A 25,216-nucleotide genomic window follows, 5' to 3' on the forward strand; every position below is an offset into this window, starting at 1 on the left:
TAAATCTAACGCTTAAATGCGATCTACCCATTACTCCAATAGATTCCTCGTAACTATTTTACCATAGCTTCAGAACTCCAGGAGCCCAAATTAGCCTATGAACAAAGAAACGCAAATTTATTATCACTATAATCTTTATGTTTGTACTTATAAAGCATCCAAATTGTAGATCTAGGCAATATTCATAGACAGTAACAAGAACAGTATTCTTTATATTTTTTATAATAAAGTTGATAATAAAAAGTTGATAGCCTTCATTATTCAAAGAGACTACTGGAGTCTTCAAAGACATATCTTGAACTCTTCTTCTTTTGGCTCAACAACCGTTGTCGGTCAAGGCCTGCCTGTACCACTTGTGGGGTTGGCTTTCAGTGACTTTTTTGGATTACCCCCCCCCCCCCCCCATAGCAGGATAGTCCGTCCCACGTATGGCGGCACGGTCTAGTTGGGGCTTGAACCCATGACGGGCATGTTGTTAAGTCGTACGAGTTGACGACTGTACAATGAGACCGGCATCTTGAACTCACTAAACAGTTTTTTTTATCTTCCTCAATTTCTAGGTAATCATGCAGGTGCAGGATATTCTGAGTAGCCAGATACAAAATCGTAAATCGTAAACGCAATTTACGCATTATTAAAAATCGTTCTACATTTTGATTGGTCGAAAGAGTCCAAATCAACAATTTTCAAATATACTGCATGAAAGTCTTAGAACACATATAATTTGAGTTATTTATTATTATACTGTAATCAGTGTAACGCAACCTAACTTAAGTTGTTAGTCCCTGCCTTGCAGTAAACTGCTCGACGAATGCGAAAAACCATTGTCGGGCCAAAGAGAGCGAGCTAACCTTCAAAGAGAATATGGCTCAGCGGTCTTGAGCGCAAATTCAACCAACTTCCTCTCCCGCTCTCGCGCGTAACATCGACTCAAGCGAACATTCGCGATTCAGGCTCATTTATATTTTCAATCATTTTCGGTTTACATCCACGAGTTGAATCGAGCTCAAGCCGATTTCATCTCTAATTCAGTGTGTGAAACACCAATTAATATTGAAATAATTATTGCATATCTGTCGAGCTTACCTATGATGATGATCCGGTTGATCGGAGGCTATATTCTGCAGCGAGGTACTCATCTTCTGGTAGTCCTCGAACCGCGCTTGTCTCGAGGTAGTGCCTGCTTCACCCGCCAGATCCATTTTTGTTTGCCAAAATGAGGTATGTAAATCCTGTGTACTTGTATTTCTCCGTCGAACGGTTTCACTTTTGCTTCACAATTGATACAAAACACACAATCAGATGTGTTGAAAACTTGCGCATAAACTTCCACTGACCAGCAGTGTTTTCATCCACCATCACTCATTTTATCGACCGAAGTTAGAGGAACCGCGCCTCAAGAACTTTTACTTTTGCGCCTTTGCCGTCACAATTAGATACACTTTTACTCTCTCACACTACCAATAATGGCACCGAATAATGGTTGCTTTTTCTTCAATACTGCAAAGTAATACTTTTTCTAGCTGCACAATTAATAACGCTGAAACATGAATGGGAGCAAGTTACATAATTGAGGAAAAAAGCCACTAAACCTTATTTCCACGCACGTAAACTTTTTTTCTCCCTTTGCGTTGTGTGTGTGTGTGTTTTTTTTTCTACTTCTCCAAACAGTAAACTTTGTTTCACAGCACACGGTATAATGGATCTCGTTTGATGTTCTGTTTCGCGTGCTGTTCTCACGCGTCGATTGATTTGTTTTCACGCTGAACCGCTGACGTATGTTGTAGCGTGGCTTTTACGTATTTTCTAGTACATTGCCGAAAGCGATTCCGTTTCGGATCGGACTGATTGCTCTGAAAATAAACAACGGCGAGAGAGAAATGAATATCATTAGATTGTTTAAATGAATATTTGATAGGAAATTAATAAGTAACTTTTTTGTTTGTTTTAACATTCATTAAATTAGGACAATGAATTTTGATCGGATTGATTGTAATTTTGTTAACGTAAAGAAAAAAATAAGGTGATAAAATGTATGAATTTTTAAATACAATAAATTCGCAGCCAAACTAAGAAACATTCCGTTTTGCATAAATTGATACTAATTTTTTTCTATCCCTATCGTCAACAATTATCCCCGTGCAATAAACGGCAGACATGTCCTTTTCCCTTCTCCTAACACTTCCGCTTCAAAACTTTCCACATAAAAACCATGGTTTTCCGACGCATCAGAGCAACGCTAAAACTGATGTTTTCCACCCTTGAGCTGCACTGAGGTGCTCCACAGGATTTTAAAACTTTTCCGCATAAAGACAAAACGTCACCCCCCAAAAGGCTCGTTCGATAATGCCATTGGGTTTGTCGCCAGTGCGTCTCAAATCATTTCGAACGCTCGAGCGGTATTTGGGGGGGGACGATGACTTTTGTCACATTATTTTTGCTAGACAGCTTGACAGGACACTGGAACTTCGAAACGGAGGTTTGGCTCACTGCCAACACGAAATTGGCATGTGACTCTCGCCGAAGGGATGGTTGATCTTTTGGCAACTGGAAATGCAATAACTTTGGACGGTTCTTTTTGGTTCTTCTTCATAAACGCCCGTACATGGAGGGATTTGGTTTTATTATCTTACACTCGTTGCTTGTGGCTTTAGAAGAACAATTCTACAAATAAAACATAAGACAAGTTGTTACAGATTTCTTATGTGGCTTCTGGTTTGTTGATGCTTACGACTCAAGCTGTTCTGTATTGGCAGTGATATAAACAGAGACAGCGATCCTGGCTGAAGCTACAATTAAGCTGCAGAACATAAAGAAGAGATGCAACTAACCCATAACCATAATATTTTTTATAAAATTTTGCTTGTATGAGTAATATGTTTTTCTATTTTAAATAATTTCCGGTACCGGAACTGTGTCTTCGAGTCTTTCAATTATTAATATGAATCTTAATTAATAAACATACTATATACATACTTGCTACATACATACATACTACTATATACTTACTTTGGGCCGGTCTGGTGGTACAGTCGTCAACTCGTACGACGTAACAACATGCCCGTCATGGGTTCAAGTCCCGAATAGACCGTGCCCCCATACGTAGGACTGACTATCCTGCTATGGTAACAATAAGTCACTGAAAGCCAATGCTCACTTCACTAGTGGGTACAGGCAGGCCTTGACCGACAGCGGTTGTTGTGCCAAAGAAGAAGAAGAAGATATACATACTTTATTCAACACATCAATACAACACTATTTGTTTCAAATTTAGCTCAGGCTCAATTAAATTTTAAGCCAATATTACCGAAAATCCTAATAGTAAAACAATTGATGAAACACACGTTAACAGGGCAATATTTCAAACAATTCAATACTACTAAAAACTCAATACAATTCCGAAAAAAGGTGTGTATGAGTAGGGGTTTTCGACGCCCATTTTCCAGCCACAAATTATATCATTAAGCCAAAAAAACTCATCTTCTTTCTTTGTAACCTGAAAAAAACCCCACCTTTCCACACAACAACACTAAAAACCCACATTCTCACCCCTCAAACACACCCACAACGGGCGTCTCTTGTCGTTCAGAAAGAAGTCACCACCTACCTTCTCTAACTGTGCACCCAACGCGCAATTGTACGCACACGATAACGATCGCACGCAACTGCAACTGCACTTCTGGTTGCAGGGGAAAAACACAGAAAATTGCATTTAAGGTAAGGAACTGATGCTCGGTCAAGTTTTTCCCCCCTCAGAGAGCCGAACCACGAAAAGATAAAACTAAAGGCTCTAACAGAACGCAACACAATTACTTCGTGGTCACTATCGTCATCACCAACCACCCCACAAAAAAAAACGCATAATGAAACAGCCCCTCGCAATTGTCCTCATTATTATTGTTATTGGCCTGGTGAATGTGGTCATTCTTGGGTGCACCCGTATCGCGCCGATGTCTAGCCCGCAACGATACGCCTGACCGGGCAACACTGGACACCCCGGACCCCCCTCCTGGCCCCTGGCTAGCCAAACGCGTGTTAATCCATTGAGGGCACGAAACAAAAAATAGAGCCCAACAAAACACACCTGGGAGGTTAAAACATATTTAAGGGTTGTCCCCTCTCTCCCACACCCTTTAATTCGCATCAAGATCCCTTTCCCCCATTTGGTGGTTTTTCAGCCGTTCAGCTGTTTCTCATTTTCGTCTCCGCTGTGCGCTGTGGTCAAATGCATTACTGTCCGTCAGTTAGCCGCACACCCAAACACACACCGGCAGAAGGGTGGTGGTTAGCGGGGAAGAGGGAAAAACATTCGCGGTGCTGCCATATACCGCGGCCGTAACGTGCCGACGAGGGGGCTATGCCAATGGTCAGCTTAGAGGGCTTGAATTTAGAATGCAACGTGCACGCACGTGTTCGAGCTTTTCCAACCACTTTGTGTGTTCAACCACACCGATATACTGCTGCTGCAGGAGGGTGGTCTATTGCTAAGGAAAACCAAAAAAAAAAAATGCCCCTCACACACACTCTCACACGTACAGACGATAACGACCCCGTTAGAGACTCTGAGTCTCCCCTTCTTTACTTGGTTTAGCGAAAAAAAAAACAATAAACCATGCCAAAAATTTGCACACGCCATCCCGCGTCTCGTATAGGCAGGCAGAGCAATTGAGAGACGTTTTGGCAGTTTTATGATTGGAATATTATTTGCGACAAGATTTATGTCTGTTCCGTGTTTTGGTGCGGCCCCGGGGAGGATGTTGAGGCGAATGGGCTGTAGCTTTTTTTTAAATGTGATACTAAAAGAGGGGTTAAATGTGTAAAGGTTGCATGTGCAATCAGACACCGGCAAGAGCATCGATAGTAACGGTGCAATAATTGTATTTACGACAATATGTTAATTTGCCTCGGTCTGGTATTGTTTTGTAAGGGATTTTTAGTCTACATTTTATTCTTTTTGTAGCAATTCGTTGTTCACTTGCTGTTCATTTGTAAGAGTGGAGTTTAATGTCACAACTAAATGCGTTCAGAATGATCAGTTAACGACCAGCGTACTTTTTGCAGAGCTTAGCAGGGCTTTGCTAAGTGCCTAAAGGTTTACAATTTATTAGTTTATCAAATTTTTATACAAATTTTGTATATTTCGTTAGTTGTATAACTTGTGTAAAATATTTTATTGCATATTTAGCAGCCAACCATTGAAGAATAATGTTTAAATATGTTATGCGCACCAATTTCTAAGCCTAATAATGTATAGAATCGGTCCAGCAATGAGGTGTTAAGTCGAACTTACAGTCGGTGCTGCCAAATTTTGGCTCTAGCTCACCTATTTTGGTTTCGAAGGCACCAATTTTTGACAGCGTGTCACAATTCCCCCCTAACACAATAGGGATGCCTTATAGCCAAAATTTAGCGGTAACGACTCCAAAATAAACTTCTAAACTAAATCGAACGACAGATTTAGATAGAAGAGCCTGCATGAATGGAAAAAAGGAACGAAAAGGGGAAAAACAACAACACAAAAAGAACCCTGTTTGTAAGTAAAAGTGTATGTTTGTTTCAATGAATGCTCTAAGACTGAATAAATAAGTAAATATTATTTTGAAACATCCAAGTAAAGACGCAGATGAACAGAAATAAAAAGAACAGTTGTTATTTAAAATATTTAAATATAGACAATTAAACATATATTACAATAGTAATCTTTTCCTTTTAGTTTCGTTATTATTGACATTTTGACTGCTTTTATTAAACTGATTGATATTAATTGAATATATTTTCTGATTTTCGATTGAATTTCGTATAACTTTTTCTTACCTTTTGAACAATTGTTACATATTTTATTTAAAGTACTGAATTTGATAAGAACCATTGGGCAGAAGAAGAGGTATTTTTAATCTGCAGTAGGAACTAATTGTTGATTTTTTGAAAATGTTGATTTTTTGAAAATGTTGATTTTTTTCACAACATGAGCTCTATTTATTTAATCGTCATTTAAACTAATTTGAATAAATATAATATTCTTCTTCCATCTTTTTACCACTGTGCTACTACAGTAAAGTAGCCAATTTCATGAGTTTTGAGTACTCAAATTGTAAAGCTACATAGCATAGCAGCATAAGAAACTATGTAGCGCCTCATTGCTTTTAACTGGCACACTTCTTCACTGTCAGTAGGACTTAACAATCCTGTTTTATTTAAATTCCAATTCCAAACACTACTACCATCATCACCCGTTGGAACGAATGGGAAAAAATGGAATTGGCAATGATTACAACTAAAAAAAACTGCCCAAATGCCACACGCACACACAACAACGACCAACCGTAAAACTTGGCCCTTACACACTCACCGACCCGGTAAGGCCATCGGATTCTGCCATCAAAGGTTCCATCATTTCCAACCTCCCGACAATGGCATCTGTTTGGGCAAATGTAACAATAATGTTGCTTTTCACTACTGCATTGCATCACACCGCGTGGCGTTGGATAGACCCTCGGGGGGGCGACCGCATACAACAGCACGCGGACGCCTTCTTAGGCGTTGATATAAAGCCAAAGACGAAAATGAAGAAGAAATGGCAAAGAAAAGCAGTGTAAATGCCCGTGGATCGAACACTGCTATCGAGGACACAGCGAGCCGGATTTGAGTTCGTTCGTTCGTTCTTTCGGTTGCTTTGGCCCGGCTTTGAGATTCGCTCCGTTCGCAAAAGCCTCCAAGGTGAGGTCTAGAAATCGTAGAAGACGACCACCGTCCGACATTCCGAGCGTGTGTCTGTTTGTGATGAAATTGTGACGCACGAGATGGAGGGAGGTTAGATGGAGGTGGAGGTGTCGTTCATCGGCCGCGGCACATTATGATGAGAATAGATAAACGCGCAGGTCGTTACTATGGTAACATTGAGAAGTTTTTATTCGTGAAGCATAAGAAAATGATTACAGGCGTCCCCCGAGTTACGACCCCCTCGAGTTGCGACGATTCGCAGATACGACGATTTTGATTTTGACAGTGAAAAGTTGTCATCGAGAAGAAATTGATGTATATTTTTGAATTTCTGAGCTGATAACCGTTACACACACATTTCCAAAGATTCCACAACTACCCGATATTGAATATCTATATGGTGTAAACGACTTTTTGTGTAAAATTAATACATTATCGAACAGTGTTTCAAATAAAAAATACGATATCATAGATTTCGACTCTTCAACTTTGGTTATAAACTTTACATTGACAGATATTCGACATACGACTTTTTCGACTTACGCCTTGCGTTGGGACTTTTTTTCGGTCCCAAATACAGTCGTATCTCGGGGGACACCTGTATTTGATTTGGTTCAAATCTTGCGATGGAAGTTAGGCTTAACACGTGTAGTGCAGCAATAAGTGCATTAAAGATCACGTTGCCTTGCCCTAACAAAGTGTTAAAATGTAGTTTAAAATCCTAAAATGCATTCCTTTTATCTTGCTTCAAGCACTAAAATGCATAAATAAAAAAACAAAAGATAATGATGACATTTATGAGCTGCTGTTGCCCTTCTTGTCTTATCAGCGCGACCAAACTTAAAAGGGTCGTTGGCTGGTCGTTTGAGGCTGTTAAAATGAGATATTAGCGAGCACTAGAGCATTAGCAACAACGCTTGTAGCTAGAAAAAATTATATAAATCTTGAAAAAAAACCACCATATCCTGAAATAGTAGTAAAGCAGTTTATTCAATACTGCTTCACCAATCACTTACTGTACTACACATGAATGTCTTAATTTGGTTCACAAAATCTACCAAACAATTAGAATAAACTGTTATTTAATCTAAAAATAAAAATCGATACCACAACTCGATTGAAGTAAAATCCATCTCTCTCCCTTCGATCAAACCTTCACCCGCGATCGAGTGACATGATCACTACTACTACTTCACACACACACTAGCGCACACAGCCCAGTCGAAGGCCGGGTTCGTCGCTTAGCGCTTGTCGCTACTCGCACGCTGTTGTTGCTCCATAAGTGCTGCGCGTACCGCGTGCGTGTTTGCGTACCGCGAGCGATTTAAAGAAAGAGTGCTTTTATTTACTCTTCGCGCGTAATTGAGCCAACAAGCGGGTGAATGTATGTGTGTGCTTATTAGGTACATTTATTTGTTACCTTATTCGCTGTGTACCTTTGCTGGTCATACACCTTTCTAAGTGAGAAAAGATGTGGAGTGGAATTTTTTTTTTCACCCTCCATAAATAAACAACGATGGGGGGGTGGTGGTCATGGGAAATGAGTTTGAAAAACACCGTTCTGGTGGAGGGGGGAAAACACGCTAAACATTGAATGATTTGCTGCAAATGATGCTAAATATGTTACAGCTAATTGGATTGTGAGACACTTTTTTGTGACATCGGACATTAAAAACTCAATCCTAGCTATTGAGAAGATGTAAACTAACGTTATTATATTATTAATTTATTGTTATTAGAGATACAGTGCTAGTTGAATATAAAAATGATTTCATAAACCGCGTGTGCTTTTTCCACCAACAAAACACCCCTTTGGTAGTGCAAAGTCTGAACGCTGGAGCTAAACAACACCAGACGGGAAACCCCAAACCCATCCGTCGTTATTGTTGCGCGGCCAACATAACACGCAAAAACAACACAACATTTACGCACACATTCACGCAAGCGATCCACCAACCTTATTGTGAGTGGAAACGATACTAAAAATGGTTTTCCACCCTGTGGAAAACCAATTTCAGTCGCAAACGCACACACACACACTCACCCCTCACGACAGTGCCGCAGTGCGTGTTGTTTATGTGCACGTGTTGAAAATGGCTTTAAAAAAGTTTTAAAAACACACACACACACACACACACACATAACCACAATTCCGCAACAGCAGCAGCAGCAACAACAACAGAATTTCAGGTAAATTACTTAAATTACAGCTTGAAGGAAACAATTTTTCGCACACCATCGAAGCAGGCCGTGTGCGAGTGTGTGGGTCGCTGCAAAAAACCACCAACACGCACACACACACATGCACAAACGGACAGGAGCGAACCGTATTGTTTTGGTTGTTTTGCTATTATGAACTGTACCCCTCGTTCCATTCCTCAACTTCACCCTATTCCACGTGCTTCAACCCCCTTTTCAGCATACATTTCATGTTTTTGTATCGGCTTTTTAATGTCACCTTCTTATTCACACTCTCTCTCACACACACACACTCGCGCTCTTTCTTACGTTCGTGCGCCTGCGCATAATTCCCCACACCACCACCAACCCACCCACCCACTCGCAACTATCAAATCCAATTCCATCCAGCAGTGGCTTGGCTGTGGAACAGACACACACCGAAAAAAAAGCAAAAAAAAAGCGAACCAACAGACTCCTCGACCCTTTACGCTTCGAGCTCAAAATGGCTGCCGCGCGGAAGCTTTCCGCTCCAGCTTCACTTTACCGTCGGCAATTGGGGCCACACACTTTTAATGTTTTTAATCAAAACTATTCTTTCCTACAAACACACATGCACTCGGGGTCTTACCGTTTGTCGTTCGATTGGTATGCTGCAGATTTCGTATTTTAATGGTTCTGCTGTTGAATTGTAGTTGTGGTTTCACCCCTGCCGCATCGAGAGGCAGGAATGGGATGAGGGTTGATTTTTTTGGGAATTCTTTTTAATTCTTTTCCACCGTACCTCACCGCATGCCGACGGCGGGTGCAGAAAACACCTTCACTACGGGGCAAACACACGCATGCACGCATACACACTGTGCAGACACACTCACACACACAGCACTCGCTTCAATTTTGTCACTTGTTTGTCGCTTGGTGTGCACCGTGCAAATATTTCTTTTTCTATTGCTTTACCAAAGCGAATTAAAGCGACATTCATTCAATTTTGGTCACACTTTTAACTTCACCTTCAAGGCTTGCATCCTTACACCCTTGCACGTACACAATTAATTAACAGCACAGCTCTTTCTACACACAAACACACACACACGCGCGCGCGTAACACCGGAGGAAACGTTTCACGCACGTCCGTTCGGGGCGACTGTTCGCGAGAGAAAGCTTCGACGGCGAAGGAAATTTACCCGACGCCAGCATCACTGCGCAGTGTTGATGGCGGTGTGTGGTGCTCGCTCTTTGTTACCCGCACAGGTGGTGGAAGGGATACGCACCGGCAGCGGGAAAGGGACAACTAGCTGCACCACACCGAACAGCAAGCACCGCGTTTACTTGCCAGCGCCCATAGGAACGGGCGTGAAAAGTGGAACACAGACTTCATCCCTTCCGCGGGTGTCCTGCGAACGCGCTTGCTCTCTCGCACTCTCTCTTTCTTTTTCTCACCTTCGCTATCGCTCTTGTTTAGGGGTGTATTTTTTTCTCAGAGAGCGGCTCTCCGAAGCAGAAGGAGAGGGTGCGTTTGTTTTATTTTCTATTTTCTTCCCTCGAAAAAAGCTTTCGATATCATAATCTCCGCTAACAACAGTTTCCTTCCTTCTTGCTGCTTTTTTCTTTTTCATTTTTATGCTTTCCGAAGGAAGAACAAAATGCTTTTTTATGTACAAAAGCAGGGTTAGTTGTTTACGTTGTTCTTTTTGTTTTATTGTAATTACTTGAATGAACGCGTGTGTTTACTTTTACAAGTTCCCTAATTACTAGTTTTGTTTATTTTATCCGTGATTACATTTAATTATTATAAATTTATAGTTTTTACGATTAGAGCAGTGATTTTGAATTTATTTTTGTTTCATTTCGTATGCACCATATTAATTCGTTTTTTTATAACAACTTTTTGCATTCATTCCTGTTAAGGTTGATTTTAATTTAAAAATATTACTATTATGTGCAAGAATCTTCCACGAATCGACAAATAAATGTAAAAATCAAAACAAAGAATAGGTATTCTATTAATTCTCTTTATTATAAACTGCCAAGAGAAATGCTTTGAAAGGAAATAAAATAATCAAAAGTAATTTTTTTCACGTCACACAATTCAAAGCTTCTACTTCTAATCAATAGCTTCCCCGAGTGTCCAATTCGGCATTGTCAAAGGTGAAGATCTTCACCCAACACGTATCCTTTCATCCTTTTACTGCAGAAAAAGTGCATAAAGCCTTCCAGCAAGAAGTGCATACAAACCTTCCCACAAAGCTATTGGCAGGTAGGGACTGTAGGGACCGGGAGAGTGTGCATAGAAGTGCATTACCCAAAAAAGGACCACAAACCGATGCGGAGCAAGCAGTTGTAGGTATCAATTTGTATGCCATCAAAGCCCACGTAGGCCCACATTGATGTCTTACAGGGAAAATAATGCAGGCAAAGGACAGATGAAACACACTTCTGTGGAAGAATATTTTATTTACCATTCCTCTTCCTCTATCTCTCTCACCCTTCTTCACCACACACTTAATTGCAGCAGGATAATTTGCTCGAAAACCTGCACACCACAAACACACGAATGCTGTTGCGTTTCTTTTGATGTGCATAATCATCTTTTGTAGCCCTTTTTCGTCGAACCGGTTTCCCACCTCGGCAATTAAGCACCGGAAGAAGGCGCTGCACTTGGTAGGTAGTGATGTTCACTTGTTAGTCTACTGTTCCCGGTGTGAGGAGGAACGGAACAACAACATGAACTTTGGAAGGATATGCCACTGTCGGTTACATGGCGCGGAGGGAGGAAGTTGCTTTCGGTGCCAATAAAAAGGAACCGCCGTTCGGAATGGTTTGCTGGGAAGGGTTTTGCCTTTTGAATGGTTTTTGTTGAAAAAAATCTTTGGTAGGTCGTAAATTTTAAGTGCTATTTACCATCACACTTCATCAGCATCGGTAATGATAAATAGACAACAAAAAAACATAAAATGTGTCTGAATAGTACAAATTAAATACTCAAAAATAGATGATTTAACGGTGCCGGATACAGTGGTGAAGTCGTTCAATGCCCGTTTGGGTAAACTGATATTGTTTGTAGTTGCTAACCAAGTTCGTTAGGATTTTGTGCTTAAACTTTGAAGTTTAACCTGTTGATGCATTGGAATTAAAATGTCAACTATTAAAGGGCTTCAACACTTGCGAATGAAATTTCACGCATGCGGTTAACCATCTTTGGTATGCCCTTTGCAGATCCATTCAATTGTAAGACAATGTTAGGATCGTAACTGAGCTACAAACTTCTCCAAGAGGCATTCAATAAACACTATGGCGTGTACGTTGGAAGGAAATGAAGTAAAGTCCGGTACTCTCTTCGAATCATTGGATGAGCCTATCTTTATTTTCTCCTCATGCTCGTCAAAAATCTTCAGTTTGATAAATATTTCTCCCTTCGGACGAGTTCTTTGGTTGGACTCTATTTTAGCGAGTTCTTCATAATTCTTCGGCATGCTTCAAGACGCTCTTCCATATTGCTGCATTGAAACTTTTTTGTCTAGAATTCTTGATCATACCCGCTGAATTGTGTTGAGTCTGTGATCGGTACGATTTGATCGTGTTTTGACCAACTACTCCATTTATGGACCTCCATGTCCTAGTTTCTGCCTAGTTCATCATGAAACATAAAAAAACACGAGAAAGAACATGTTTTTCCAACCCTCAAAAAATTTGCATTACACCTCATACAAAATGTCAATGAGCAAAGATCACTGATATTGAAATATTTTTTGAGGTATTACAAATTAACTAAGATTTACAAAAAAATAATTCTATCGCGTATATCACGCCACAAACCATTTAATTAATGATCAATTTGAAAATATTTTATTTTGTCTAATGAAGCAATTATCATTTTAATCATATCAACCAAATCTACCGACGATCACTCGTATTAAACTTTTATAATCCATAAGCATCTTTGATGACTAATCGATAAACTCTCCCCCCTTTTCAGTGCTATCGCCAAAGCCATCTAATTTGCATAGCCTGCCGAGATGGTCAAAAACAAAAACCACTACGTAGCAACCCATAGCAACTCTAGACTCGCGTCCCGGCACACACTGAGACACACCCCACAGCATCGTCACATGCCGCACTTGCACAGATGAGCTCCGTTGGCCGTTGGCTGACATGGCCCAAGAGCATAGTTCCCCCATGACTCATGCACCACTCTTTGCGATTGGGCAGGTTTGTGTTGTTGTGTTTCGTTTGTGCTTCTGCTGTCCACTTGCTTCTTTGCCTTGCTTCTTCTTCTTCAGCATAAACACACCGCTCCCGTGGCGGGGGGTTCGTCACTTTTCCACGCATCGAAATCATCCCGAGGGTTCGCTGCTCAGCGGCCCCCGGCTTCCCCGGCGCTGGTGTAGCATACGATCGTCAACGATCGCACATTAGAGCCGGCGTGTGTGTGTGTGTGTGCGTACCCTTTTTTCTGTTGAGAAGGGTGTGTGCACTGCTTTGTTTTGCTTTATTTGCTTCGTTCTTACTGTTTTGCTTGCGAGTCAATTCCCGCAGGATCTGTTTAAACGATCGTTGTTTCCTCCTTGTCGTATTTCTGCCTTACTGTTGGTTCACCTTTTTCTGATTTTTGACTGCATTTTGTGTGCTCTGTTTTGTGCTCTTTTCTTCCCCTTCCTCCATTCCCATTTCGTTTGCATGTCTTTTATTTCCCAGTTCGATTTCTTCACCTTTTCTGTGATCTTTTCTTTTCTCTTTTACGTTTCTTCCCTTTTTCTGCCTCCGTTGTGTGTTCTCTTCAATTCACTTGCACCGATGCTTTCCGTGTTCCCTTTTGGCAAACAACCTTTTTCGGTAACTTTCATTTCGTAACACTTTGCGCTCTGTTGTGTTTGTTCAGCTTTATCCTTCTTCCTTTGCGTGCGATCGTTCGATAGACGAACGATCGGTAGAATATTAAATAATGCGCAGTACAGCAAGCCTTGCCACACCGTCCACCTTTGCTTCGCTTGTTTAGGAGAACTAAAGAAAAGGGAGAACTGAAGTTGGGATGTTTTTTCTTCTTTTTCCTCTCCTGGTCTCCTGAAAATTAGGGTTGCTTCTTCTGATGCTGCCATCGATGAGTCATCTCGGGAATGGAAACAAAACAAGATGCACAAAAAAACAGTGATGCACCGATCACCACCTCACCTCCTCCACCGAATATTCGAAATCGAGATATTACGCAGTTATGGACTGTCCGGGTGGATAAGAGCCATAAGCAAGAGGGCAAAAGAACAAGGCAGCATGGGGAAAACTGGCATGCAACCGAAAACGATTCACTTCTCGGCTGTGTGCAGCGGATTTAATTACGGTTGTTTCGTTCACAGCAAACGGTACCCCAACCATGCCGCATGTGCTGTGTTCTGTGCTGTGCTCTTGTTCATTCTATGCTAGTTGTCAGGAGAGCATAAAAGGGGGGCGGGTGTGTGTGTGTGTGCATAAGGTGCGCACGACGATCCCCCTTTAACAGAAACCAGTTTGGGCGGAAATGACCGATACCGAGTGGTTGCTGCTGGTGTATTTGTTTTTTTTTTTTAACGGCCAGCGATCTTGATTGAAACGAGAGCAAACGCGATAAAACGTGCTATTTGATTGTGTGTGCTTTTGTGTTTTGGTTGATGAATACAAGGAAAGTCACTAATGGAGATCACTAAAAGATCACTTGAATATATCAGAAAACTCATATTGCATGGGCATACTTTCTGGTCAGGCAACAAGCATAGAGGGTTTCTTGAGATACAGGGAAATTATCATTGAAGAACTTCATAACGATGATGATCGTCCAACGTCAATAGATTGCATTTTTTCAGAAGTTTTTGGTTTCATGATGGAATTATTGTGACATTTTGGTAATACATTCAGTGTTCAAAGTATTTTGTGTATTTTAATACTCACATATCCTACCTTTTTGAAAAATGAAATGATCTTTTTCTGCACCTAATGGTAATTGAAGACGTGCTGGTCAACCAGATCATGTTCAATAGACTAGAACAAACAATAACCCGAAGGATCAATGTCTAGCCTACACAGCGGAGGGGTTAAAATTCCATTTTCAGTGTATTTTAGTACTTTTTTTAAGGATGCCGTAGGAGCAAATCTTTAAAATAACGGGGTTCGTCGCTTGTTGGCCAATTCCCGTATGATACTCAGTACTCCACATCTTTCTGACAGATTTGCTTTCTTTTAATCGATGGAAAATTGCATGCTTATATACTTGAAGGGTCGCATGGTGCAATCGTCAATTTGTACGACTCAATAACATACTCGTCGCTGGGTTCAAGTCTAGAATGGACCGTCCTCCCGCAGTAAGAACGTAACTATCCGGCTGTGTGGTACTAAATAAGTATCAAAAGCATATACAGTCCGCGTAGTACGTTATGCCAACTAGAAGAATAAGATGCTTGTAAGACGTGTGTCAAATAGGATCCTCCGGAACGTTTCTCCATATTTTCAACAGTGAAGCAGAGTTCTCCGTAAAACCATACTTTTTCGTACAAAAGTTTCCAATTTCAATGTTACATCCATCGTAGCGGCGGTCCCATGGTACAGTCGTCAACTTGAACGACTCAATAATATGCCCGCCATGGGTTCAAACCCAGAATGGACCGTCCCCCCGTAGCAAGGATTGTCTTGATTATTCGGCTGCATGGTGGTAATGAATTTAGTCTCGAAAGCCTGTGTAAAGGCCGGCATGTTCGCGTAGGACGTTACGCCAAATAGAAGAAAAAGGAGGATCCATCGTAGCGAATTACTAGTACTCGAAAAAAACACATAAAGACGCTTCAAAATGCCTATTTTTTTTTCATTCCAACAAAATAATATAAATTATTTACGACACCTATAGTAAATGCGCACGAACTTATGTAAAGTGCACTATGAAAACAAGACAATATTTACAGCCACAGCCGTGAGAAGTTCAATCGCGATTACGGGTAACAGGACGGTTATGGCTGGAACCCATGCGAGAGAGAACACGTTATGCCAGATATATAAAGCTTTTTTTGTAATAAATTAGCAAATTAAAAAAAAGCGCTTTTACACCCAAAAATCACAGTAAAAGCTTCTCAACTCTTCCTCTGATGATCTCTTGGCAGCAATTTATCTTTCCCTTCGTTCGATAAATATCATCGCAGCAGTCATCCGTTTGAATGTTTACAGCACCGACCACCAGGGGTCGCCGCTTCGACCTAATATACCTCCTGTGACCAGATCATCGTAGGGTGGTCTTTTCTTCATTTTCTTCTTATTTTTGGCAACATTTTTGTACAATTTCTAGTTACTAGTTTCACACAAGTTGTTATATGCACTACCTGCAAAAGACATGTAATTCTTTCATTAGTTAAAAATAGAAAAAGAAAAAAAATACAAACACAACTCTTTTTGTTTCTCTTTTGTGTATTTTTTTGTGTGGTTTTGTTTTTTAGTTTCGTTTTTTACTCTTTTTTTATTTTCTATACTTCATCATCATCATTGTATTATCGTGTGTTTGCTGTAGTACGGCTTTTTTTTTTCTTCTTTACACCCTTACCATTTGTTTTCTTTATAACTTTTCGTATTTTCTCCTTCACTTGCTGCACTTTTCTCTCCCCACCAATTCTCACTGTTCCATATTTTTCATATCTTCTAGTAACGACGCACGGTTTTTCGCCCGTATGTGTGTAACAGCTCTCTCTCCTTCTCTCTTTTCTTTCGCTCTTCTCCATTTTGTATCTTATTTTACAACAATTGTTTGTTATTTCCTCACATATTTTCTTTAGTTTCTTTTTTTGTATTTTTCCTTATCATCACGCGCGCGCTCGTGCTCATCCGGTATGCTCCAACCAATTCTGTATTTTGTTTTACACAGTTTTCAATATTCTAGAGCAACTAGTGTGTGTAGTAAGTATTATCAACATTTCAAATTCGCTTACCCTTGTGTTTACGACTACCACCACACACGCGCACACACACACACACACACACACACACACACACACACACACGCACGCACACCTTTCTGTTCCCTGGCATTTCTCACATTCTTAATGTGGTGGTGTGTGCTCTTGCTTTTCCACTTTCCTTGGTCAAATCTCGCTTTCCTTGGGAGAGATGCTAGTAGGTTTGTTGTGTTGTGGGTAGAGGGGTGGAAACTGTTGTTTGTAGATGTGTGGGGCTCAGCCAACGTTTTTTCAGATGTGTGAGTGTGTTGTTGTTTTTGGCGACGTCGAACGTGTGGTGCGGCTACTATTAATACGCGCTTCCTAGATACTTTTTTGATTTTTAAGCTACACATTAGTTTAAACACATGTTTTTGGTTCCGCCGCGGCTCTGTCTGGCGTTCACTACACTCGCATGACTTGGGGAGCTGTTTACCCGAACGACGCTTCTTGGCGTGATTTGCTCCTCCTCCGCTGTTTGAGCGTGGTTATCTATTTGTTTTCTTTTTTTTTTACTGCAGTCTTTCTAGCCAATGTATGTGTGTTTGTGTATTCCTTTTTTAATGGTTTATATTATCATTCATTGTTTTCGCTTTGTTTCTATTTTGTTTTATCCCTTCTTTTTTTGTAATCTCTCTGTTGTGTGTGTGGTTTTTGCGTTGTTTGTTGGTATTCTTCAATTCATTTCCTTTTTTTATTTAACCTACTACATCTTACTACCACATTTTTGTGTTTTTTTCATAGATTTTCCACTCTTATTTTCAACTTTTCTCTACCCACCCCTCTCTTAACATTCCACACTTCTCCTTCTCAAACAGTAACTTTATCACCATTACCGACTACCGAACTAGTGTGTGTATTTGTTGTGTGGCAGCAATTTTTCATGTATCTTACCCCTTTTGTTCGCAAAAAGGATGAAAGGATATTCGTGTGTATTATGTGTACGTGTTCCTCTTCTTCTTATCGATTGCCCGCGTTCTCCCTGCCTCCCCCCCCCCCCCAACGGTAGCGGCGTGCGTTTCAGTCTTTGCCAGACTTCTTCCCTCTGCCTTCTTCCTCTGTCATCGCGTTGTATCATCATTCCGCGCGTATAAGAAACCCTGCAATGGTAAGGTTTTTGTGTTTGTTTGTGTTCTTTCTTTTGTTGTTGTTTTGTTTTACTTCGTATGTAGTAACATGTCCTTTTCTCTTACTTTTTTTTTTGTTGTTGTTACTTTTCTATCAACGATGTGTGCCTTACGTTTTAATCATTGTTTTTTGTTTTTGTTTTATCATTAGAGTTGTGTATATAGTAATGTATATATATAATGTATATACTTTTTTCCCTTACATTTATATATTTTTTATGTATATATATATATAATCCATACATCTTTCTCTCTGCTCTGCTATACTACCTTCGATATTGTATCTCTTCCGCGTTTAAATCTAAGTATTCTTTAGTTACACCGTACCACACACATTCCCCCACCCCCTCCCTCCCTCTTTTCGGCCTCTGCCCGGGTGGGTGGCGCTTGCACAGCTCGCTTGCAGTTATTACACACAGCAACAACATATATTATACCTTGCGCCTATGCATAACCTTTGTCTCGGTATGACTTTTCATAACACTTTTTTGCATTATCGTTTTATCAAACACAAGAACGACATTCTAGTTTGTTGCTGTGTTGCACACATCTCGCTTACGTTTGCTTCTCCCCCATTCCTTTCGCATTCTTTCCCGGACACACAGCTGGGAGAGCTTTGTGTGTTTGTAGTATGTGTGTGTGTGTGTGTGCTCCGACAATTCTATTACAAAGCTAACCTACAGTTGTATATAATAGTTTTTTGTCTTCCGTTACTATTTTTCCTCCCTCGCGTACATCTCATCATTTCGTGTGTAACCAAACTACTGGTATCGTTTCTTCTTTTTTTTTTGCATTCGTCGATCAATGCGAGTGGCGGCTTTGATTTAGGGGTTCTCCAAGGGGAAACAAACAATAGTCAAGAAATCACTAGCTATTACAGCATCGAACGTCTGACTCCAGCTCTGTACGCGTGTGTGTGTGTGTGTCGTCTGTAAGTGTTTTGCAGTCTCTAAAAGGTGTCTTCATGCGAACCCGCCCGTCGCCGGAGACGGAGAGCATTGGCATACTATCTAAATCTTCTGCTTTCTGCGGTACACTACCTCAACACGCCCACACCACAACAATCGAACGTAAACACATCCCCCCTCTATGGTATCCTTCTTCCTGCACATTTGCTCCTCCTTTCTCTTTATACTAAAGCTTTAACTACCAATAGATAAGACAAACGTAACCGGCTGTAATCGTTCGGTGTGTATGGGTGTGTGTGTGTGTGATTGTTTTTAGGATCGCGGGATCGCGGGACAGCTACTGAGAGAAGATAACCGAAATGTTCTCACGCAAAATCAGAAAAGCATAAGGCTGTAAGGCATTACTATTCGCTCCAAAAAAAAAACAAACAAACCCCAACAGTATACAAAAACTACTACAGTGACAAAAGAACCAAACAAAAAGCATCTCTCTTTCGAACCGGATAAAACGAACACGCGCTCAATCGAAGTTTCGCTTCCGCCAGCTTCGTGGTTTCATGCTCATCATCAACATATCTTTATTACGGATCAGAAACAAATCGAAAAAAAAAACATAAAAAAGAACATATTTTTATAGTGCGTAGTGTAGTGTAGTGTGTGTGTTTGTGTTGTGGAAGGCGCACACAGTGTGTCTAACGAAAGCTCTTGCTCCTGTGTCCTGATCGAAATCTCGTCTTAGAATGCTACCGTGTTATGCATGCGCTTTACCACAAGAGCCGGTGTGTGTGCGCACAAAACAATTCGCGTCTATGGACGCACATACGACCCCATCCAATGAAACGAAGGTACGATGAAATCCATATTTGGTTTGCTTAAAAGCTAGTGTATCTAAACCGCAGCAGCAAAACGATAGAGCGATATAAAACTAAACCTGATGTGCGTTTTAGTTTAGTTTTTTATTTGAACCGGGTTGAAAGACGCAACGCAATGCATGGTTCCGAATGCATTATTATGTGCTTAGTAGCCCTGCGAATCTGTATGTATCTGTATGCTACTCTTCGGGAGTTCGGGAATCGATTAAGGCAACAGCACTACTGCTACACTACCATTGGAGTCTTGAGGCAACAGTGGGGACGCTTAAATCCTTTCGATCTGCTTCAAAACTTCGAAAGATGATTTAACTGTGATACTTTGATCTGCGTGAGATGAATTCTCAATATTAAGATAGTATGCATGATGCTCTAAAGAAGTTCATATAGGAGTATTTAATCAAAGAAGGGCACTGTGCTTATAAGCTGCTTCATTAGCGAGAGAACAAAGAATAAGGAATGTAAGCAAACAATAATTAGAAAATAGCAGGGAAATGGATAAAACAATATCAGAACACAAATGAAGTGGTTGTTAGCAGATTAAGCTTCCCAACGTCTACTTTCCTCCTCTCGCAGTAGTGCTGCTGCTCTCTTGAAGCAGGTGCAAACTGTGATTTTTACTCCCTAGGCGTGGAGCAACGTGAGATCAATTCGCAACTGGATTGATGACTGGATGTATGAATTACAATAAAAAAAAACAACTCGAATCATGTCACGCATGGGATCCAATCAATCGATCAGTTGTTAAAAAGATCCAGATAAAAACTAGCTCTTCATCACAATAGCGGTCGCTCACTGCACGCTCCCTCCTCCCTATCGCTAAAGCACAGCACAGAGCATAAAATGTAGCCGGCAGCATTCGATGACGATTCTATTATTGTAAAGCATTGATGATTTCCACATGTTTGCGCTCTTGTGGTAAAAATGTAACGATTCTATCGCATGCTAATAGGGATGGTAAGATCAGTGGATGTGTTTGTGTGTGTGTGTGTGTGTGTGTGTGTTTCTAAAAGGAATTTCCTCGGTTTCCGTACTGCGCTTCCCTTCTCTCTTAGTCTTATCAATTTAGATGCATCACTAGCTTAGTTGATCCAAAACACTACCATCTCCCCGGTATACCCTGGCTCACACACACACACACACACACACACACACACACACACACACACACACACACACACACACACACACACACACACACACACACACACACATTGCTCAGCCTATAAAACTATGCCCTATATGCCACACACCCCCGAATGGTGTGCGCGTGTGTGTATCGTGTAATTCTGTGTATGTTTGCAGTATTGACGGCAGTAGCTTGCTTCTCCTTCCTTCCTTTCTCGCTCTTTAATCTGCTCGAAAGCATTTCCTAACTTTTCGGTAGCGCATGTTTTTCCTTCCAGCTAAACTTAGACAAATTTCTTTGCAATTCAAAAACAAAATTCAATCCGTCCGCCCTACAACTAGTCACCGAGCAGCACGCACTACTCTCCGGCGAGTGTGTGTCTGCTGTCTTTATAAACTAAACCAAGGTTGTTGTTTTTTTTTCTTCTTGCTATTAACTAGTGCTGTTTTGTTTGTTTCTTCATTATTATTTTTTTCGACCACTAGCAAATGGTCCAGACGGTTTTGGCAGAACTTGCAGCTGCAGCTGCAACTGCTCCTTCTGGGGCTGCTCATCTCAACCTTAATCATCTGCTTTGATTATATACAGGTATAACGAACAGAGAGAATATAGATATATATGCAATGCGTGTCTCTTTCCTCTGGATTGTAGTGTGTGTGTGTGTGTGTGTGTATCTCGTTCAATATCGGTTGAGGTTCATCCACACTCCACGATAAGCGCGAAGCAACAATTAGCTTCAGTTTAAACACACAGCGCTTTTGAGTAACAATGTTTTTTTTTAAATGTTTTTTGGAACACCCTGCGCTTTCTTCTGCTTCGATCTTTCTGCTTTCAGGTTTTATCGCTCACAATCGCTTCCAACGCTTACGCTTAGCAGAATTCCGCTCTTATTGGGCAATGCCCTTAGCCCCCCTTTCTCTGACGGGGGACACACGCACGCACGCACACTTTCTCTCGTTGATTTCCCAGACCCGAAAACTATCCCCCCCCCCATCATCACGCGCGCGATCGATTATCGACTATCAACAAATTAACAAAGAATTGCAATAAAAAGTATCTCAATAGGGGGTTGGTGTGTGTGTGTTTAACGTTACCAGTTACTAATTGTAGCAATCATATCGTATTTAAGAAATACCAATAAAGATAATAGTAATAATTAATAAAGTAAATAATGATAAGTTGTTTCGGGCTTTCTCTCTCGCTCCTCTTCCTAATGCGCTTAAATCCAAGAGAAAAACAAGTAACAGAACGAATTGCAGAAAAAAAAAAAACAAAAAAAAACTAAAACAAATAATTCATCTCACTGTTGCGTGAGCCGCGTTTGGGGTAGCGCACGCACCCGCGCGTGTGTGTGTGTTGTTTAGAGTAAGGCATAAATAAACAAGACTAAAGCGTTTGCATTAGCGATAGCGGTTATTAGTTTTAAACCCTCTTCACTATGCTAATGCACCCTCTCTCTTTCCTTCTCTCGCTTTCTTCCGGGGTCTTTGCATGATAATCCGATACACTCTTTCATCATCATATGTTCAACACAACCAACACACATGGGGCGCCGCTCGCGACGCACGCACGAAAAAAGAAACATACATAAACAATGAAACAAATAGACCACCTACTAGAACCTTTCTCTCTTGCTACTCTCTCGCTACAAAACCCACAAATGAAATGGGTTTCATCACACCCTCCCCCTTAACACCACCCACTCCTTCTCAGGAAGTGGACCGAAGTGGAGCCGGCTGCCGTGGCTTTTCGCTTACGCTCTTGGGGGAGACGCAGGTATGCATGTGCGTTGCAGGGACTAGGGATCACTATCTGGTTTTGCTTGCTGGTTGCGGCAACCCCTTTCCGAGGCTAGATTATTTATTTAATGCAAGGATACATATGGGATACCCTCCTCCAACCCTTAATCGGTTGCTATTATTAACCGCCAAAAAGAAAGAGAGAGCGAGGGCTAGAGCGTTGCACCCGGGATGGCGGGCGGTGGTATACGTCGACGACGGTATTTGCCGGGGCCTATTTGACAACTACTGAAGCAACCATTTTAAGTATGCTTGTACATGACCTGATTGACAGCTTCTTTCACGTGTATGTGTGTTATAAAACCAAACTGCATCTACATACATGGTGCTCTACGCATCTTTTGACTGTTTTGAGATTCGTGTGATGATTATTGATTGGTCTGTGTGTTTACATTCCCTCATAAACCATAGCTATACACTCTGAGCATTTCGATCGTTTTGCACACACTCGTTTATCAATTTGATTTTTATAAGGATTTACTTCCCACTCATACGTATTTGCAGTTTTTTTTGCTTTTTACGTACTTCCAGTGTTATTTTATATAAAAAGAAATCCCAAATTATTCATCAAAGTGTATCCAGAACAGATGCGTAACAAAAGGCACACACACACTGCTGCTCCTTCTCCCATGCTGCGTTTATAGTATGATCATGCTCTGTTTGAATCACTCGAACTAGTGTATAGTGTATCACTTCAATCAATTTATGAAGTGATTTTTCATAAATTGTACTTGATAGGAAAACAATAACTCCTAACCGATCCTATTCTTCGTTTTTTTCTTGTTCCGCAAACTCAATAATGAAATTATGTTCTTCCCAGCCCACATTATTCTTGCTTGTGTAATGGCCGCACAATCATTTCTACCTAAACTACCCCCGATCTTTCGCTCTCGCTCTCTCTTTCTCTGTTTTCCCATGCATCCCACGGAATTATGCATTATCCTCGCAATACACACAAACGCTGTATATTGCTACTGTGCTTCGCCGCATTCGCCCGAGCATATATACTAGCCGCCTAAGCCACCGGCTCGCGAAAAGCCATTATATTTTAAGTGCATACACTAAAACACAATGTACTGGGGAGGGGCGGTGGCAGCGGCAAGCAAAGGGCTGATTCATAATTCGCACGTGCTCCGCCGCATTCTGGTAGGTCGTAGAGTAGGTGTAATGAAGAGAAAGTCATTCGGTGTGTCGCACACATATTAGATCCATATTAAGCGCCATCATTTGGGACTGCGCGGGTGTGTCTGGTGGGCCTGCTGCTGCTGTGGCTGCTGCTGGTGCGATTGGTAGTCCTTGCGCACCGATCGGGCACCGCCAGACTTTGGTGCGCCTCCACCAGCACTGTTGTTATTACTGTGGTGATTATTGTTATTGCCACTGTTGCCCGAGTTTCCGGTACTTCTACCTCCACCTCCTCCTCCTCCTCCTTGGTGATGCGCGTGATTGTTGTTGTTTTGCTCTGGTGCGGCATTGCGCAGCCCGCCGGCACCGGAATGGAGGGAAGCAGAGCCGATGGCATTGGTGTGGCCGCCGCCGCCGCCGCCAGCACCACCGGAAGACTGACGGTAATCTTTGGAGTTGCGTGCATTGGTGTTTCCACTGGCACCGTGTTGCTGATTGTAGCGCGTATCTGTGCGGGGAGAACGAAAGAAAAGGGAATTAGAAATGTTTTTCAGTGCTCCAAAGCTACACAAAATTTATGTTAATTGTTATTGTTAAAAGTAGTATAAAAAATATATGTAGAACTTTCAAAACTTCGGCATTTCTGTATATTGAGTTAATCAAAAGATATCCATAAATTACGTAACATACACAAGGGGGCATCTATAAATTACGAAACAACTGCAGGATGCCTTCCAGCGATAGTTGTGGGACACTTTACTGTATCTTATTGGAAGTGAACTTTATAGGATGGGAATTGGACTATATGACACCCTTAGTAGACAGGATTCTTGTAAATTCCTATAGGATTTGTCCATCCAGGGTGCTATAGAATCCAATTCCCAAGCCCTAAATTTATTTTTCTGTAGAGTAATGATGGGTAATCCGGAGCGAAGTCATGGATCAATTCCGACTCCGGTGCGCAAAATATGACTCCGACTCTGGATCACAACCGGATTAAACTCCGGATCACTCCGGATCACTCCGGATCACTCCGGATCAGTCCGGATCACTCCGGATCACTCCGGATCAGTCTGGATCAGTCTGGATCAGTCCGAATCACTCCGGATCACTCCAGATCACTCCGGATCACTCCGGGTTCAGTCCGGATCACTCCAGATCACTCCGGATCAATCTGGATTACTCCGGATTAGTGATGGGTAATCCGGAGCGGAGTCATGGATCAACTCCGACTCCGGTGCGCAAAATATGACTCCGACTCCGGATCATAACCGGATTAAACTCCGGATCAGTCCGGATCAGTCCGGATCAGTCCGGATCAGTCCGGATCAGTCCGGATCAGTCCGGATCAGTCCGGATCAGTCCGGATCAGTCCGGATCAGTCCGGATCAGTACGGATCAGTACGGATCAGTACGGATCAGTC

General features: G+C 41.5%; 2 protein-coding genes across 10 annotated transcripts in view; both read right to left on the reverse strand.

The window, feature by feature from the left end:
* LOC121591740 (mitogen-activated protein kinase kinase kinase 13) overlaps nt 1-10,072 on the reverse strand; it is a 31,992-nt gene extending 21,920 nt beyond the window's left edge. The window contains exons 1-2 of one of the 2 annotated variants that reach the window (XM_041912618.1): nt 9,909-10,072; nt 1,087-1,540 (exon numbers count right to left, since the gene is read on the reverse strand). In XM_041912618.1, the coding sequence (XP_041768552.1) occupies nt 1,087-1,202 (116 nt within the window). In that variant the 5' untranslated portion in view covers nt 1,203-1,540; nt 9,909-10,072. Of the gene's footprint in view, nt 1-1,086; nt 1,854-9,529 lie in introns of both variants that reach the window. The other variant, XM_041912617.1, reaches the window with a different exon arrangement.
* A 6,269-nt stretch (nt 10,073-16,341) lies between these two features.
* The window catches only part of LOC121594108 (la-related protein Larp4B-like), a 50,888-nt gene continuing 42,013 nt past the window's right edge, over nt 16,342-25,216 (reverse strand). For all 8 annotated transcript variants that reach the window (XM_041917062.1, XM_041917065.1, XM_041917069.1 and 5 more), the window contains one exon: nt 16,342-24,300. In XM_041917062.1, coding sequence (XP_041772996.1) covers nt 23,891-24,300 — 410 coding nt within the window. In that variant the 3' untranslated portion in view covers nt 16,342-23,890. The remainder of the gene's footprint in view (nt 24,301-25,216) is intronic.

Source organism: Anopheles merus, chromosome 2L (assembly GCF_017562075.2).
Source record: "Anopheles merus strain MAF chromosome 2L, AmerM5.1, whole genome shotgun sequence".
Classification (NCBI taxonomy): domain Eukaryota; kingdom Metazoa; phylum Arthropoda; class Insecta; order Diptera; family Culicidae; genus Anopheles; species Anopheles merus.